Here is an 18,825-nt window from a genome sequence, read left to right as displayed (position 1 = left end):
GGAGACAGAGTGGTTTGGGCACAGGGACAGACACTGGACCAGCAGGCTATATCAGGACAGTGGGTCATCCACATGGGAAAAATAATTTAAACACTACTTATGTGTCAAGAACGTCAACACAAGAGAGGAAAATAGCACCTTTAGAAGAAAATATAGGAGAATCCCTTTCTTTTTCAGGTCAGGAAAAGCGGTCTTAAGCAAAACATAAAGCAAACCGTGAAGAAAATATTAATGAGTTTCACTACATTAAAATTTTAAAATTCTGTTTCCCTAAAGACACCAAAGGAGAGTGGGGGAAATGATCTTTTCAGCATACACAGCTGAAATAGGATTGGTATCTGAAATACAAAAGGAGTTTTTGTGAATCAGCAAAAATCAACCCAGTAGAAAAATGAGCAAAAGACACACACATTTCACGGGAGGAAACGTGACCACCGCCTAGGCCCCCATGGCGGCCTGTTCCGAGAAGTGACTGGTAGCTGCATGGTGCATTCGACTCGAGATAACTCACTGAGTTGTGGTCTCACGGATACCTCGGATTTCAGCCTTTGTCTGCATTTAGTATTTGTTTCTCTGTTCCAACCAGTATCCATTGGAAAAGGCAAGGGACAGAGAGCTGTCCATTTCATGACACCCTGGCCCCCCCCCTCCTTCTCCCCTCTTCCCTCCCAGCCCTGTGGAGGCCCTTGTGAATACTGAAAGTGATTCTTTTTTGATGGTAGAAATATTTCAAAAAGCAGGAATCCCCCTAGCCCTTTTCCTGCTCTTGCCTTAGAAAGTGTAGAAATTGTATTCCGAGGAGATGAAGTGCTTGACTGATTAAAGGCAGAGCCAAGACCAGAGGGAGGCCAGCTGGCATCTGCCATCCGTCCACCTCTCTGCCCACCCGCTCCCTGTACCAGTGTTTATCCAGTCACTGCCGTGTGCCCGTCCAGGCTCCCCAGGACATCACTTTACATTCATGTGCGTGGGTGGAGGGGACTCATCTGTTGGTGTGGCCATTTCTCCATAAAAAGCAGCCCGTGCGTGGCAGCCAGAGACATTAGGGCTGGGACACCTGAAGCCCCTGGGGGCGGCCGTTCTCTGGCATCGGCATGGCTGGCCTCGGGGAGTATTCATCTGGCCGTGCCCGGGCTGTGCCCAGAACACGGGCGGCCGGGCTCTGGAGCACACCCGCCTGGTGCACCCCGTCTGCCTCCCTGCCGGGGGCCGTGGAGAGACCAGAGGAGCAGCCAGGGTGACGGAGCTGTGGACGGGCGGGTAGGGAAGCCACAGGTCGTTGGGGATGGCGCTTCCCCCATCCTGCACATCGGGACCCGCCAAGCCCACTCCACAGAGCTGGGCGGTGCTGGGGCTAACCCAGGCCGGTTCCGCCTCCAGGGCCCTGCTCTCCACTGCCGTCCTGACCGGCACACAGCTGTGTGCTCTCGGGGGCTCGGGACAGATAGGAGAGGGCCCTGCTGTGGGCGGAGCACAGAGCAGCCCGGCCAGGGCTCCCCAAGCCCAGCAGGTGCCAGCAGACCTCGTCGCACCAGGGCCGCCCCTGGGCCAAGAGCTGAAGCCCCCAGGGGTCCGGTCACACGGCAGGCCGCTCTCCTATGTGAGCACCGCGTCTGCATCGAAATCCGAGTGGTGGTCAGAGCGCACTGTGCGCCGTGTCCCCACGTGCCCGGCCTGTGCTCCAGCTTCCCGCTTGCCGTCTCCGGAAGTGGTTCCCTTCTCCATCCTGGGAACTCGTAGTTAACTGCCTGGTGGAGAAACCTTAGCCCTGTTTCCAACTCCCCCTTGAGGTGGGTTCACACCCCTGCCGGCTGTCCTCGGTGGCCCGTGCTTGCTGCGCACAGGCCCCGCGGCTCCCGGTCCCATCGGCTAGAGGCAGATTCATGGGACCGATCTGCGGTCCGGCCCCTGGGCGGCGCCTCAGCCACGGACGGACGGTATCACCCCCTCCTCAGCCTGCAGGTACTTGCTGTCTTTCTTACGCGTCCCTGAAAGAGGAGGCTTCTCTAGGCTACTTGCAGGGTGTTCTGCAGGCACCTTCCCCGCAGGGTCATCCTGCCTGTGCCTCAGGCACAGCCGGTGCAGGCCACGCATCACCTCTTGTCCCTTGTGACTCCGGCAGTGTCCCGTGACGGTATTTCCGGGGTGTGTTCTTCCAACACCTTCCTCGGGGGGCTTCGGTGCAGAGCTGCTCATGTCACGTCAGGCTCAGCGATGTCAGGGCTTGGGCAGGGGGGCGGGGCAGCGGGGGCGGGGTCAGCCCCCAGTCCCAGGGACAACGTTGACCCGCACCACCTCGTCAGGGACTCTTGGAGCTGAATCTGAGCCCAGGTCACCACATCCCCTGACCTATTTCTCAGGACCCCTGGGCATGATACCTGCACCCAGAGCAGCCCCACTGAGTGAGGTGTGGCCAGTGCTCCCTGGGCAGGCCCACCCCGAGCGCCACAGGTCAGGGAGCACCCCAGAAGACAGGCAGAAAGCTGCATTTCGAGGCACTCCCCCTTTCCAGGAAGGGAAGGAGAACAGAAACTCTAATGGCAAGGTCACAGGAGCCGGCCGGGAAAGATGGGCCGGGTGTGGCCACCTCCGCTGCAGGAGCCTGCCTCACATCCTGGGGGCTCACACGGCGGGGGGTCCACCTGAAAGGGACGACCAGGAGGCCACGGGTCGGTCACGGCTGGGCCCCCAGCTGTAGCTGGGGTCCACACCGTGCGTCATCCTGTGGGGGCCGGAAGAGCCTGGACCGCACGGCCCCGTGCACGGCGAGCCCCCGTGCCCGCCACTGCGGCCACGGGGCACGGCAGACGGGGCAGGGGCTCTCCAGGGCAGGCCGTCGGGGGCACCGTGACCCTCCCCACAGTGGGAAGGGGCCCGTGGTGTTTGTCTTAGCTGCCGGCGACCCGCTCCTCTATCACCGTGAGGCCCGTCTGTGAAGGCTCTTGAGTGTCTCGGGTGTTTGCGCCTCGGGCACCATTGCTGCCTCCCCGACACACTTGTGTGGCACTGGGGACGCCGGCTCCTCCCCGAGGGCCCCGTCCTGCTGGCCTCCGGGGGCTCCGGGAAGGGCCCGTCCTCCAGAACAGAGTCCAGGGCCGGCCCGAAGCGGGGCCGGGACATGTTCGCGTGGGGCCTGCTGTCCAGGGGAGGCTGGGAGCTGAGCGCGTTGCCCAGAGTGTGCGGTGCAGGCCCTGAGCGTGAGCAGGCCCGAGGACATCCTGCTGGATGTCTGGCGCTTGGCTGTGGGCTGGGGGTCGCCGCCCGCCAGGCCTGTGTGAGCTGCCAGGGAGTCGAGGAGAGGAAAGGAATCGGGCGCGCCGCCCAGAGGCCCATTGGTTTTCCCAGGCCAAGTCCTTGAGTTCTGCGTCTGCCATGTGTCCGCATGGCCCCTCTCTATCTATTTGTACAACGTTCTGTTACTGCCTTTTTAATTTGGTGTGACTTGTGCTCGATGACAATAATCTTCTTAGCTCTCGTGTCCCTCCTACCCCAGCAGTTGACCAAGCTCCACCAGCTGGCCATGCAGCAAACCCCCTTTCCTCCCCTCGGACAGACCAACCCCGCTTTCCCCGGTACGTACCCAGCTGCCCTTTCTGACCTCCTCTCTTCTCACCTGGGGACTCTCTTTCTGAACGGTCTTATTCAGGGCGGTGAGCAGAGCAGGTACAGTTGTAGTTGTGGATGCCAAGGGCGCAGTGTAGACACGTAGCAGTGTGCACGTTGCAGAGGGCCGGGCGGGGAGGTCTGCGTGTGTCTCCTGTGGTAGGGTAGTCACCTCACGGCTGGCCTTCTTGGGAAGAGATGTCACGTCTGCCCCCTCGGGTCCGTGCCTGCTCTCCACTGCACACAGGCGTCCTGGAGGTCCCTCCTGCTGGACGCACCACCCACTTGGCCAGCCCTGAAGTCTGTTCTCCAGGAGCAAGAGCTCAGACGAGCAGACGGATGCCCTTCTGCAGGAGGCCGGTGCACATCCCAGGAGTGACACCTGCCCGGGACGGCACCCGGCCCTGCCCCGGGGAAAACGAGATGAGCCAGCCCCCGGCCCAGGGCGCGGTCGCCATCGGCACCCTACTTGGCACAGGGGCGGGGGTGGGCCTTAGCCCGCACTGTCTGGCCAGCTGGGCGTGCGTTCCTCCCGGATGACGGCAGGGCATCGCCTCGGTGGCCGAGTGGGTGACAACACACGGACATGCTGGTCTGCCGTGCATGCGCCAGTCAGATTTTGAGCTTCCCTAGTTGAAGTGACCTTGCTTATCTCCTTGAGGGCAAAACATTAAATCTGTTTCTTCTTTGCTCTCCAGGAGAAAAGCTGCCTTTACACTCCTCCGAAGAAGCTCAAAATCTGATGGGCCAGTCGTCAGGTAAAACAAAAGCACACTAAACGGAGAGAGAGCAGGCCCAGAAGGCCGTGCGTCCGCCCCTGCTCGGGCTCCGGGTCACTGACCTGGCGGGAGGAGGGGCGAGGAGGCCCGATCGCGTCTGCCACGGGGACTGCGAGCGCCTCAGCGAGGGGCCAGTGCCGTCAGGGGACAGAGCCCGAGCGGCCGGCGCCAGGCCTGCACGTGCAGTTCACAGCTTCCGTGTCCGGCAAGTGGGTCAGTCCCGAGTCTCTGATGGCCACTGAAGGCCCCACACGTGGTGGGCCACCCTCTGTGTTGCCACATATTCTCTGGGTGGCACGGCGCGTGGGGGCCCGCCGGAAAGAATTTACCATGACGTGTGCTTTCCGGGGACGCGCTTTGTAGGAGACACGGCACGCCGTCAGGGAGCAGAGGCCCCCGGGCCCGATCTGTCTGCACCCGTTGTGGCTGCGTGAAGCTGCGCCTAGGCTGTGGCAGGGCAGACACGGGTCTGCAGGTCCCAGTACCCGGGGCGGGTGGGGAGCGAAGCCGCTTGAGAGCTTGCGGCTGGCGGAGCGGGCTCCCCGTGAGGCGCCACCCGCTCCCCCGTCCCGCTCAGGGTCGGGGCAGAAGAGCAAGTGTCCAGCTGAAAGGGAATGCAGGAGGGCAGCGCTCCCGGCGCGAGCCTGCTGTCACCCCGTCCGTGTGTTCTGGGCCCCAGAGCCTAGCTGTGCGCCTGGGGCTCTGGGGGCATCTCCGGGCGAGACGCCGGCTCTGATGATCAGAGCGCCCCACGTGGGTTCCATCGCGGTGCAGCCTTTAACTCAGTTCATGCAGAATTTAGCGAATGGGAATTAGAGACAAACTTTTACAGGATGTAGATACCGACCCTTACTGAGTTGCACATCTACTCAGGTGGTAACGCACGTGTGCCTGCGAGCCCTCTGCCGTTTATATGGGATTTCGTACCGCTGCCCGGCGACTGCCTTCCGGAGACAGCCGGGACCCAAGGGCCTGGCTCGCCCGGGACCCACGGCCCCCATCCCGCCGGCCACCCACCTCCCCTGTCACGGCTCCCCCAGCACCGCCTCCGGGCCCCAAGGACATGGGGCACATGTGCACACGACCTCTTTAAGGGGTCCCTGTGATGACCTCCCACCCGAGGCCCCGTGGGACCCACAGGGAGAGCGTGCACACACACGTGTCCCACCACGGCAGCCGGTGGAGTAGGATGTGTGGTGACAAGGGGCGACGTCACCGCTGCTCCCAAAGCCGGCTCGGGCTCGCGTGGCGAAGCTTGACTCATCCAAGCACGTGGAATGTCAGCATATCGTGAGAGGATCCCTGCTGGGGCACGGGGTCCTGAGGCACAAGAGCAGATGTGTCTCCAAATGACCAGCTTAATTTCCGTACCTTCTTAAAGAGAAGTCTAATACTTTCCTCCCCCGGATCAAAATATACCAAGGTGAACCGATGGGACTCTTGTCGTTACGTCCGTCCCAGATGAGGCTGTTCAGGAGTTCCTGTAAGGATGCAGACAGGACTGAGGAAATCTCTTAAATGACGTTTTGGGTGTCACTCTTTATGGAACGTGTATAGACGCTTGAACAACCAAGTGATTGTACTGGAAGCGCCTTTGTGAAAAGAACGCGATAAAGAACAGAAACTTGATTTGGCAAAAGGAGACGACAATTTGGGATGAATTAGTTCATTCAGGACATGCCAACCGACCGCCCCCCCCCCTTCCCCGCCCAGGCAAGACGGGCCCCGGTAGGGTCTCTCATGGCAGAGACTGAGGACCGCGGTGCATCTGGTGTTGGGGACACGAGTGCCATAGGAGATGCAGGAAGAGGGGAGGAGGCCGTGGTGGGGGCAGGACCCCGCCGGCTGGTCTGGGACGGTCTTGAAGGCATCTGACCCGTGTGTCCTTAGGACCCTCTGGGCCCGTGGAGAGTAGACCAAGGGGCAGGGACAGAGGCAGGAGCCAGGAGCGGGGAGACAAGAGGTCTGGGGCTCCGGAATATTCTGACGGTACCAGCCGGGCTGCGACGGTCAGCGGCGTGTGCAGGCTCCGGGGTCTGGGCTGCGCTCGGACGCGCGTGGGGCCTGCCGGGGGGAAGGGGGGAGTCCGCCGTGGACTCGGTGCTTGTGATGCCTCCAGACAAGGAGACGAGTGCTGAGGGCAGGGAGCCTGCCCAGCACGGGCTCTGTTGACACTATTTCCAGAGCAAAAGCGGATCCTGTCCTGTGAGTCGTCTGAGAAGTGGTCTTTGATGTGGCAGACCCTGAGCTGACACTGGCAAAGCTAAAAATTGGGGGCCTGGCGACCAACTAGGCCTGTGTCTGCACTTAGAGCACCGATGTCGGCTCACCGCTGCATCACGGGGCTATCTGGGCTGCAGAGCAGTTCGGGGCAGAAGGCAGTCAGGGGCAGCTGGACCAGGGGTGCAGAGGGGGCCGAGAGCCCAGACACACATACACACACACACACACACACACACACACACACACATGACCAGGGGTGCAGAGGGGGCCGAGAGCCCAGACACACACACACACACACACACACAATCGCACGACCAGGGATGCAGAGGGGGCCGAGAGCCCAGACGCGCGCACACACACACACACACACACACACGACCAGGGGTGCAGAGGGGGCCGAGAGCCCAGACACACACACACACACACACGCACGACCAGGGGTGCAGAGGGGGCCGAGAGCCCAGACGCACGCGCGCACGCACACACACACACACACACACACACACATACACACGACCAGAGGTGCAGAGGGGGCCGAGAGCCCAGACATGCACACACAGACACACACACACACACACACACACACACGACCAGGGGTGCAGAGGGGGCCGAGAGCCCAGACACACACACACACACACACACACACACACACACAATCGCACGACCAGGGGTGCAGAGGGGGCCGAGAGCCCAGACACACACACACACACACACGCACGACCAGGGGTGCAGAGGGGGCCGAGAGCCCAGACACACACACACACACACACACATGACCAGGGGTGCAGAGGGGGCCGAGAGCCCAGGGACACAAACACACACACACACACACACACACACACACACACACACACATGCAAAGAGCCGCTCAGCACGAGTCCCTCAGCAGTCTGTGAAGGGCATCCCGAGCCATCACGCACAGGAGTAAAACCACAATGCCCATGCTCAGGCATTCTTTTCCTTGTTTCGAGAGAAGCTGGGGCTCCAGCGGTTGGTTGCAGTTTGGCCCTGAGCTCACTCACAGAGCCTGGGCCCATGTGGGCCATGTGGGCGGGTGCTGGGCTTGACATGAGCCACCTGCTACCAGGCTAACCGTGTCCCCTTGGTGTGCCCAGGTCTGGACGTCAGCCCCCCGGCCAGTACTCACGAGCTCACCATTCCCAATGATGTGAGTATGCCTGAGCCCTCGCCCGCCCCCACCCTGCCCGGGACCACTCCCCACCTTTCCACGGCTAGGTGCGATGTCCATAGACGGCATGTGATGTCACACCCCAGAGATACTAGACAGGAAAGGGGGGGCGGGGTTTTATTCAGGATTCAGATACCAGAGCTGGTCACGGGCCCAAGACCCCCGAGTCTCCCATCTAAAGAGCCTGCTTCAGGGTTGGCCCTTAAGGAACAGGTGGTCCAGGAATGCTCTGGAGTGGACCTGCCCCGTGCACCCCAGGCCTCAGGGGGTCTGGGGTTCCCGCAAGCAGGGTGCCCTGGGTGTGTCTGGATGCCTGTATTTGGTGCCCACCACCTGTTCCCGCCCAGGGCTCAGCTGAGCCACATGCTCAGCCCTATCCACTTTGTCCTCTGAACCCTTGGATTATCCTAAAGATGCAGACTCTGATCCCAAACCAAGACACCGGGGTAGGTGTGGGCCACGTATCCTGGAGAGACAGCTGTCCATGCCCGCACAGGAGGCTGCTGTGTGGGCGACGTGGCCTTCCCAGCTCACCTGTCATTTGGCCTCTTCAACCCTAGAACTGAGGCCTTTCCTGAGGATCCTTCACTGCTTTGCCCCTTGAACCAGCTGGGCAGGAAGTCCCGCCTCTTCCTTAAGAGAAGCACGGAGTCGTGGCTTCAGGGGGATGGTCCCTCGTGCGTGTGGACAGAGATGAGCAGTAGGGCAGGAGAGGAGTAAGGCATAGGGCCAGAGGAAGGGACCGCCCCCCATCCCCAGGAAACACCCCCTCGTCGGGGCCCTGGTGGCCAGCCACAGGCCCAGAGCTTTCATGGGTGACGTGCTCCCGCGTCCTCCAAGGGAGAGTGTTTCTGCTCCCGGGGCTCCCTGCTCCGTCCTCCCGCGTGACGATCCTTGCGCAGCCCCCATTCTTCACCCACGTGGTAGCTGTAGGGACCACTCTCTGCCGTGGGGCTTCTCCTCCCAGCCGCTGCTACAACCATTGCGCTAACGACAGGCGCCTTCCTCTTGTCCGGGCCTTCCTTCTAAGCTGAGATGAGCCCAGGGGGCAAACGGGACAGGATGAGGTTCTCTGGGAGAGCGGGGTGCATCCTGGGCACACGTGTGCCACCTTGCCCACAGTGCCATGCTGCCAGCCTCCTCCGGGGAAGGGTGTCTTCTTGGATCCACGTGCTCTGAGGGGGCCCATCCTGGGAGGAGACCTTGTGACAGCTCTGCTGGGGACTTTCTCGTGCCCCCCCGCCCCCACCCCCCCCCCCCCGGGGGGGGGGCCTCCGGCCCCCCGCGCCGGGGCCTTTCAGGTCCCCCCCCCCCCCCCCCCCCCCCCCCCCGGGGGAGGCACCTGTGCCCAGAGCCCATGTCCAGATGCATGCCTGCCATACCGCACATCTCCGTCCCTGGTCAAAGCTAGACTGCAAAGGGAGGTCCTGCCCACACCTACGTGTCGCCACAGCCTCTGGATGGCAGGCACGTGCAGTGACCTAAGTCACACGTAGGTTCCACGGTCTGGCCGCCTGCCGGTGAGGCCACAGGGACCCAGTTGGGGTCAGGGCCGGCAGCCTCTGTGTGGGGCTGCCTGTGGTGGTGGTCCTGCACTCCCCTGGCCTTGGCATCATTGGCCTTGGGCTGGTGTCACTGTTAGGCGCTCACTGCCTGTTTCAGAACTCACTTGGCCCATGCTGTCGCCGTGCATGCGGTTACCCTACACTTGGGCCCTGTCCCTGGTCCCCACCCACATCAGACAGAGACCCAAGGTTCAGACAGCGGTTCCTCTGGGGTTCAGCTTTGGATGCAGTTAGGGGGGACCATGTTACTTGAAAGCATCTCTGTCACCTTCCTTTGGGTTCCTCTTGGGGCTCACAGTGAGAGCAGAGGGCTGGGCGTGGGCTGGGGGCCCGCAGGGTCAGGAGACCCAGAGAGGCCAGGTGCAGGGCCCCTAAGCTGCTCCCGCCAGATTAGGGAGGCCTCTTACTTGTCGTATCCCTTTTCTAGCTGCTGAGGACACAGCCACCAGCCACGAGAGCCGTGTACTCAGCCCCATGTCCCTGTCGGTAGCACTCGTGCTCTCAGTGTTGTCTGGAAGAGGGACGTGTTCCACCTGAGTGAGGAGTGAGGGGCGGCTTCGGGGCCGAGCCCCCAGCCCGGCAGAGGGGAGCTCAGGGCCCCTCAGGTGTGAGGCCCCCGGGAAGAATCAAGGGCTGGGCGTCAGGACGTTTTCAGCAAGAAAATAGGAAGAGGAAGATATTTGAGAGAACACGGGTCTTCGTGCCAGAGAGAGGAGATCATTTCCTCAAATAGGCTTTACTGGAGGAGAAAACAAGCCGGTTCTGCAGGAGGCTCTTAGCTCAGCTGGGGCTACTTGCACTGAAGGGGGAAGGTTCTAGAAGGGAGATTGGGCTGCTAGTGGCCAAAGTGTGAGGATGGGAGGGGAGGAAGCCCAGGGGGCCCTCCTGAGCACTGGCATCTTCTGGGGACTGGCCCCACATGCTCCCTCCATCAGGGTATGGTGCTGCCCCCATGCCAGCCCACATGCCCAGCCACGTGCCCGGCCGTCACCTGCCTGCCCCACTGGGGAGCCGCTCTCAAGATTCCTCTGCGGCCGGGGAAGGGCAAGTCAAAGATCCAGAAGGGTGACCCTGGAAGTCACTCTCACAGACCTCAAGGGGTGGGGCCTGGTGTGCAGTGGGCGGGGCCTGGGTGGGGGCAGGGCCTCGGGAGACGGGGGGCCGGAGGTGGAGGAAGCCGGGCGGCTCTGGAGCAGATGCGTCTCTCTGGACGTCTGGAGAGACTGATGGTGCAGTGAGACAGCCGACCTAACCCCAGAAAGGAGAGCAGAACTGAGATGCTGCAGGTCACCTTAGGGACGGGAGCGAGTCGGGATGCACCTGTGTCCCCACGAGCTGCGGTCACTGCCTGGGTGCTGAGGTGTGTCGTGTGTAAATGGGCTTCCTCCCCGCGCAGCGTCCAACACCGTCTCCAGCCCCTCCACGGGACGGCTCTGAGGCTGGCACGGAAGACTCGCCCACAGGGCTGCCCCGGGCCCGCCCCGGCCCGTGTGTGCTCTCAGAGCTGCCCTCGGCGGCCCCTGGCTGAGGGCAGCGCCCCGTTCTGCCCTTGGTAAACACCAAGAGGTGCCAGCCGCCCCCCTGTGGAGGCCTCCCTGGGGCCCTACTGCCCCCACACTGCAGGGTGGGCCCCCACAGAGAGTTGGTCTAGACCCCAGGCTGCCGTCCGGCCCCGTGCGTGGCTGCCTCTGTGTCCCAAGGGGCCCGGCTCTGGTCCTTCTGACTGCTTGATTCATGATGACTGACTCCTCCTTCAGATGGCCCAGAGTGCCCAGAGGTCACTGCATCCCACCTAAACGGGTCACACGGTGGGAAGGAAAGGGAACACCCGATTGCGTCCTCAGACTTTCACCCAGGCTCATCAAGAGACAGGCTTTAGGCAGCAACAAGCTTTAATAAACTGGCTTCAAACACTTCTCCAGCCGAGGACGCAGCCAAGAGGGCCCTGGTGCTGGCACCTGCGTGCTCCCCGGTGCCCAGGCCCTGAAGGACACCAGGGCAGGTGACGCAGCAGGTGCCTCTCAGCCTGCGGGCCTGTCAGGACTGTGGCAGCAGGGGCACCAGGCAGGGCCCGGCCGTCGGCAGCCTGGAGTTTGTGGAGTGGGGCGCAGACCAAGGTTAGGCTGTCCAGGGGCCTCCCCAGGGCCCTGCGCACCCTCAGCTGGGGTGGGGGCTCTTCTCTAAGGAAGTCCTCTGTCCTTTTTTCTAGCTAATAGGCTGCATAATTGGACGCCAAGGGACCAAAATCAATGAAATTCGACAGATGTCTGGAGCTCAGATCAAAATCGCCAATGCCACAGAAGGGTCATCGGAGCGCCAGATCACCATCACGGGGACCCCAGCCAACATCAGCCTTGCCCAGTACCTCATCAACGCCAGGTGAGTGTTCACAAGGCCCTGCCCAACGTGTTGCTGGCAGACAGGGTGCTCAGGGGGACTGGAGGGCCCTGGTGGGAGCCCGGACCCCTGTCCCCTCTGGGGGCTTCTCTCTCCTGGCCGGGGGTGGGGGTGGGCGTGATGGAGACAGTCACCACACCGACTCGGGCCCCCACACCCCCTCTGCATGTTCACACCTGACCGTTCTCCCTGGAGCGTCTCCAGCGCAGGGCTAGGTCGTTCCAGGCTGGAGCGTTTCCGGGAAGGCCAGGGGTCAGCCACACACTTGGGTTGATTCGGTTATGTGGTTTCAGAGATCACAGTACTGGGCCATTCTGCTCCCACGCGCCCCTTCCCCGCCACCCAGACCCTGCTGAGCAGTGGATCCAGGGACTGTGTGAGGGTCAGAGGTTAGGCCGTGGGGCAGGTGAGGTCCTGGGGCTGGGACGCTCACCTCAGCTGCCCTGCCCAGGCGCATGTCGGAGAACACGTGACCACACCCCGGGAGGCAGGACCCTCCTCTTTAAGTCAGCATGTCTGGGCTCTCAGGAGGCGGTCTCCACCCCGCGTGCCCCTCCTGCAGCGGCTGTGTACAGATGGTTGTGGTGGCCTGTGCTTATCCGTGGGGTTATTGTCACTCCACTGATGTGGTGACAGGGAAGGCAGACCCCGCCGACCTGGTCGCCGGTGGGTCCTCCTCCCTCTGCTCTGCTTTGGTCTCCAGTCATGGCCACACATCTGTCACAGGCAAGAGGGAGACGGACACAAAGGCTATAAGAACACACAGGGCTGAGCGCCTGGATGGCTCAGTGGGCCGAGGGTCTGACTCTTGATTTCAGCTCAGGTCATGATCTCACGGTGCGTGGGTTCGAGTGGGTTCCAGCCCCGTGTCGGGCTCTGTGCTAACAGCGCAGAACCTGCTTGGGATTCCCTCTCTCCCACTCCTTCTCTCCCTCCCCTGCTCCCTTTCTCTCTCCCAAGATAAATAAACTTAAAAAAAACAAAAACACACGAGGTGAGCCTTTCGCTTCTGGAACCGTTTTACGAGAACATTGTGACCTGTCTCCTCTGTGCTTCTGTGTCTTCCAGGCTGACGTCTGAGGTCACTGGGATGGGCGCACTCTAATCCTGCCCTTCGGCCTCCACTCCGTGAACCTGACCTCCACCCGGCTCGCACACTCTGTACAGACCGCCCACCTGCCCTGCGTCGCAAATATAAATAGAGGTTTTCTTTACTAACGAAAGTTATATGCCGTAGACATACACACCAACAGAGCAAATCTATATTCTCTCTGTGTCAGCTCCGGGCTCTGTCCCCGATACCTCTCTGGGAATTAATTTATGCTCGTCTGTTCATGCATTGGCATGCAGTGTTAATTATTTTAAATGCTTTGGGGGTCTTCCCATCTGTGACATTTTAGAAATACCGTCCCTTAGCGTCAGTGTACCTGTTAAAGAATTGGTTTGACATTCCGACAGCACTTCCCACAAGCCGTCTCTCCCAGGACCGTGTTTGCTTTGAGCGGGTTCGCTCCCGCCCAGCTGTCCCCCCACCCCATGCTGACTCTGCTCCCCGAAGCCTGTGCTCGCTCCCACGTGCCCACCGGGCCTGCGCTGGGGGCAGGGGCGCGCTCCCTCTGTTGCGGGGAAGGAGAACGGAGGACAGGGTCCTAACCCACTGTGCAGGTGAGGCCGTGGGTGCTGGAGTCTTGACCTCACTGAGTCGTCGCGTCACGCACGTGCTGGGGCGCACGCGTGGGCCCCCAGGCGTCTTCCGGGGTGGCTGGCCAGGAAGCGCCTCTGCACCATGGCAGAGTTCAATAAATGTTGTGCGCTGCCCCCCACTGGCTCTGGCTCCTGTCTGTGCCCTCCACCTGACCCCGCCCCTGTGCGCACGCGCAGCCCCCCTCCGCCCTCACCCCCCCCCACCCCGGTGCCGGCCTGCTGGCTACAGAAGCTGGTTCCTTCTCACATGGATTAGAATCTCATTCCCTCCCCAACTCTTCTTAAATATCTGGCTTGCAAGGTCGTTCTAGTGTTGCTTGTGCCAAACTTCCTAAAATGACAATAATGAAAACACCATTTCTAATTAGTAGAACTCACCTCTCCCACCACCACCACTGTGGGCTGGGGAGGCCGGGCCACACACGGTGACAGCAGCCACCCCCCGGCCAGAGAGCGTGGCTCTCTGCCCGGCCTGCAGAGCCATGTGCTCCCCTCCAGAGCCGATGGTCGGGTCCGCTCACTGTGCTCCCCTCCAGAGCCTGCTGTGCTCCCCTCCAGAGCCTGCTGTGCCTCTTCCGGGCACTGAAGCCCCGGGTGGGACACCGGCGCCGCCGTGGACAGCCCCCACACTCCCTCAGGACAGACAACAAAGGACCCGGGCCCCCGGCAGAGGGGGTACTCAAAGGCAGAGACCCTCAGCCTCTCCAGACCGAGCAGGCATCCAGTAGCTGGGGACGGCCTGCCCACAGTGTCTGCCTCTCAGGGCCCTTCCTGTCTGCCCTGGGTGCCCAGACCACCCGGACACCCTAGTCGAGGGTAGGGGCTCCAGGCCCAGGAGCTGGCGGGGACGTGGTGGACCCAGGGCCTCCTCCGGCCCTCGGGCAGTGGATGGCCAGTGGACGGCTTGAGTAAGCATCTTAGAAGGTGAAAGACGCCGTGGACGGAGGGTAAAGCCACGGTGGGGAGGGGTCAGAAGTGGGGTGTTCTGGAGAAGAGCAGCAGCGGGAGCTCACGCAGGTAAAAAGAAGAGAGCGGGAGATACAGGAGTGTACCCCACGCGGCTGTCTGAGCAAGGGGGGCTGCGGGGACCGACGACGGAAGGTGGGGCTCTGGGCCACAGAGCACCGTGTTCCGGAGGCATCTCAAAGGAGAACTGACAGGATTCCCAACAGATCAGAAGTGGGCTATGAAAGAGAGAGTCCAGGCGGGCAGGAAGGCTCTCGGTCTGAGCTCTAGAAAGACGACTCGCCGTCCATGAAGGGCAGGGCCGTAGCGGTGGCCGGGGACGGGCACGCGGCTGGGCCTTGCTGGGGGTGACCGTGGAAACCTGGGCTCTGAGGTCCGCCCAGTCCAGGCTGGAGACACGTGGAAGCAGGAGCCCAGGAGCGATTTGGGGAGCGCGGTGGGGGACTCCACGCGGGACACCTGGCAGGAGTCAGGAAGAGCGCCTGCGTGTCACTGACCCCAGGGGATGCCCGGCCCCGTGGCGAGCCGGGCTCCAAGGAGTGGCCCCAAACCGCGGCGAGGAGGTGTCAGCAGGGCAGGCTCACACTCGCATTGCCATGCACGTGTCTGTGCGGATGCATTCTTTCATTCCTCTTGGGTAAATAAATACCCGTGAGTGGAAGGCCTGGACCGTGTATGTGACAAGTATATTGTTTAACTTTTTAGGAAGTGTCTACATTGCTTCCAGGGGGTCGTACCATTTTACATTCTGTCCACAGTGCAGGGCGGTTCCAGGAACGGCACGTCCTCAGCGACATTCGGCAATGCTCTTTGTCTTTCCTGTTAGCCATCCAGGGGCGTGTGAGGTGGTAGCCCATTGCGGCTTCAGTCTGCATTTCCCTGATGACAGTGACATTGAGTGTCCTTTCTTGTGCTTATTGGGCATCTATACCTTCTTTGCTGAAGTGTGTGTTCAAAATTTTTGCCAATTTCTTAGTGTGTTTTTTAATTAAGTTTTGAGTCTTTATATATTCTTTTTTAAAAAAATTTTTTAACGTTTATTTTTGAGAGAGACAGAGTGCCAGCGGGGGAGGGGCAGAGGGAGAGGGAGACACAGAATCGGAAGCGGGCTCCAGGCTCCAGGCTCGGAGCTGTCAGCACAGAGCCCAACGCGGAGCTCGAACCCACAAACTGCAAGATCATGACCTGAGTTGAAGTTGGACGCTTAACTGACTGAGCCACCCAGGCGCCCCGGAGAGTCTTGATATATTCTAACTAGGAGTCCTTTATCACATATACGCTTCACAAATCTTTTCTTCCCGTCTGTGACTTGTGTTTTCATTCTCTCAGTGATGTCTTTTGAACAGCAGAAGTTTTTAATTTTGATGAAGTCTGATTTATCAATTTGTTGTTTCATGGACTGTGTTTTCAGTGTCTTATCTAAGACAAGAAAGATAAGACTAACCCAAGATCACAAAGATTTTCTTGTAGGTTTTCTTCTAGAAGTTTTGTGATTGTATGCCCCCTCTGAACTGCCTCTGTACCTTTATCAAAAAGCAGTTCTCCGTGTGTGTGTGGGTCTGTTCTGGGCCCTCTGTTCTGTTCCATTGATCTCTTGTTTACCTTTGTGCCCCAACCAAATGGTCCTGATCACTTCGGCCCTGTAATGAGTCTTGAAATCAGGTAGCATTCGTCCTCCAAACGTGTTCTTTTTCAAAGTCGTTTTGACCATTCTAGGTCCTTTTACATTTCCATATGAATTTTAGAATCAGTTGCTAATTTTCCACACAAAAAGTGTGCTGGGGTTTTGTTGGGGGTGGCGTGGAACTTGATTAATTTGATGGCACCAGCAAGTGCAGAGAAGCAAAACTGATCTGTGTGTGTTAATCTCGTATCTTACGATCTGTGCAGCCCCGCGCCGATTTGTCTGTCCGTCCTTAAGGTTCTGCCCACTTTAGCTTTTTTTGTTTTGAAACTCTGTTACTGGGTGCGAAAATGTCTAATGTTGTTGTGTCCTCCAGATGAGTTGGCCGCTTTATTATCATGGGATGGCCTTCTTTATCCCTAGCAGGGTCCTCGTGTCCACAGTCCACTTTGTCTGATGCTGAAGTAGCCGCTCTGGCTTCCTGTCGATGAGTGTCAGCGTGGGGTATTTTTCTCATCCTTTACTCAAGCTATTTGTGTTTTATAGTTAAAATCCATTTTCTTGTAGGTCTGGGTTTTTTTTTATCCAAACTGATAATCTTTCTATTGGGATATCCAGACACTCTACACAGGTCTGGATAATCATACTGTGATTATTAGTGTATTTAGACTCCAGTCTATCACATAGCTGTTTTCTATCGGTCCCACGTAGTCTCTGTTCTGTTTTTTGTCATTTTCTGAATTTTTCTAGATTCACTTAGTATTTTTATGATTCTCTTGTGTCTCCTACATTGGCTTATTAGCCGTAACCCTTTGTTATTTTTTTTTTTTTTCAACGTTTATTTTATTTTTGGGACAGAGAGAGACAGAGCATGAACGGGGGAGGGACAGAGAGAGAGGGAGACACAGAATCGGAAACAGGCTCCAGGCTCCGAGCCATCAGCCCAGAGCCCGACGCGGGGCTCGAACTCACGGACCGTGAGATCGTGACCTGGCTGAAGTCGGACGCTTAACCGACTGCGCCACCCAGGCGCCCCAACCCTTTGTTATTTTTGAATTAGGGTTTACGGACGTGGCACAGACAGCCCCCCTTCGAATGACACACCGTTCCACATGTAGTACGCGCACCTGAAGACGGCGCCCTCTCTTGATAACCGTGCCCCACATTTTACCCACAGGTCATACGTGGTCATTGTCGTTGTATAAAAACCCATGTCTTACATTTTTAGAAGAGATGACATAGGGAAAGGTCTCTCCTTCCCCACAGAGTTTCCCTTTGCAGTGACTCTCGTTTCCTTATGCAGACGCGGGTGTCTGCCCGAAGCGTCCCTCACCACTTCTTGCCGCACAGGCCCGCTGGTGGCCGTCTCCTTCCGGCGCTGTGTGTCCGCAAAGATCTCTACTTAATCTTTGTTCCTGAGAGAACGCCGGATGGGTCTGCGATTCTGGTTTGGGTTTTGTGCGTTCAGCACTTTGCAGATGCCGCTTCTCGGCCCCGTCACCCGCCTGGCTTCCAGCAGGACACCTGCCGCCAGCCCTGCCTGCTGCTCTGCGCGTGACGTGTCCTCTCCTTACCGGCTCCTTCACCGCGTCTCCGTTACCGCCGGCTTTGAGCAGTTGAGTCTGGTGCGCGGGGTCGTTGCCTCACGTGGCCTGTGCCTGGTGTCCCGAGCTGTTGGGTGCTGCGTGGGTTGACGGCGTTTGTCAAATCGGGGGCGTTTTCAGCCATTCTTTCCTCAGGTACATTTTCTGCCCCCAGCTCACTCCCTCCTCTCTTTCAGGGTCTCCAGTCACACATCTATTACACCCCTCGAAGGGGCTCCAGCTCACTGCTGCTCTTTTCATTTTTAACTGTTTTCTCTGAGCAGTTTTCATTTTGACCATTTACAGAGATGCCTTCAAGTTCGTCAGCCGTTCTGCTGGGGCGACTAGGCCGCCATCCCCTCCGATCCTTCCAGATGATCCTTTCTTTAACTTGAGGACCCTCCTGACACACGTGCGCTGACGGGGCCCTGTGAATGCAGAAGAGGCACCTCCCCCTGCAGCTCTGTCCTTTCTGACACTCTGTCCTCCCGCTCACCCACCCCGGTCTCTCCGGCGGCTGGCAAGTTCTTGTCCTCTCCACCTGCACCACAGCCCGGGGACTCTCCAGCCTCCAACGGGGACAGGTGTGGGGCTCACCTGCTTTGCTTCCTTCTGCTCTGGGCTCGTTCCCTTTCGCTGCCGCACCCACTGCGTGGAAAATCATCGTTCTGTTGTTTTCTGTTTTCTGTACTTGGTTTTTCTTGTTTCACGCTGAAAGATAAATCTATCCCTTGTAATTCCATTTTGGTGAGAAGCAAAAGTCTCCTAGTTTGTTTTATTTGCCGCTGCATTTTTTAAGTTTATCAATTTAGAGAGTGTGTGTGTGCTCGTGTGCCAGAGGGGCAGAGAGAGAGAGAGAGAGAGAGAGAGAGAGAATCCCAAGCAAGCTCCTCACTCAGCGCAGAGCCTGATGTGGGGCTGGAACCCACAACCGTGAGATCAGGACCCGAGCCGAAACCAAGAGTCGGCCACTTAACAGACTGAACCCCCAGGCGCCCCTGTTTGCTGCTGCCTTTTATATACACGTTCCCCATTATTTTTTTTTTATTTATTCTTTTCCCCCATTATTTTGATTAAATCTTCGTCAACTGTTTTGAATAAGCTGATCACGTTGTTTATTTCATGTTCACATTTCTCTAAGGGCTCTGATAAACTATCGAATTCAGAGTTAGTTTAATCATTCCAGTTACTT

General features: G+C 59.1%; 1 protein-coding gene across 19 annotated transcripts in view; it reads left to right on the top strand.

Annotated features, from left to right (window-relative positions):
- Nucleotides 1-13,579, top strand: part of PCBP3 (poly(rC) binding protein 3) — a 266,704-nt gene extending 253,125 nt beyond the window's left edge. For 9 of the 19 annotated variants that reach the window (XM_049627706.1, XM_049627691.1, XM_049627695.1 and 6 more), the window contains 5 exons: nucleotides 3,494-3,572; nucleotides 4,302-4,361; nucleotides 7,721-7,773; nucleotides 11,569-11,738; nucleotides 12,825-13,579. In XM_049627706.1, the coding sequence (XP_049483663.1) occupies nucleotides 3,494-3,572; nucleotides 4,302-4,361; nucleotides 7,721-7,773; nucleotides 11,569-11,738; nucleotides 12,825-12,861 (399 nt within the window). In that variant the 3' untranslated portion in view covers nucleotides 12,862-13,579. Of the gene's footprint in view, nucleotides 1-3,493; nucleotides 3,573-4,301; nucleotides 4,362-7,720; nucleotides 7,774-11,568; nucleotides 11,739-12,824 lie in introns of those variants that run through there. The other 10 variants (XM_049627704.1, XM_049627699.1, XM_049627694.1 and 7 more) reach the window with 6 other exon arrangements.
- The last annotated feature ends 5,246 nt before the right edge of the window (nucleotides 13,580-18,825 follow it).

Source organism: Panthera uncia, chromosome C2, assembly GCF_023721935.1.
Source record: "Panthera uncia isolate 11264 chromosome C2, Puncia_PCG_1.0, whole genome shotgun sequence".
Classification (NCBI taxonomy): Eukaryota; Metazoa; Chordata; class Mammalia; order Carnivora; family Felidae; genus Panthera; species Panthera uncia.
The sequence above is the reverse complement of the archived record's forward strand: the minus strand, read 5'-3'. Positions and strand labels throughout refer to the sequence as shown.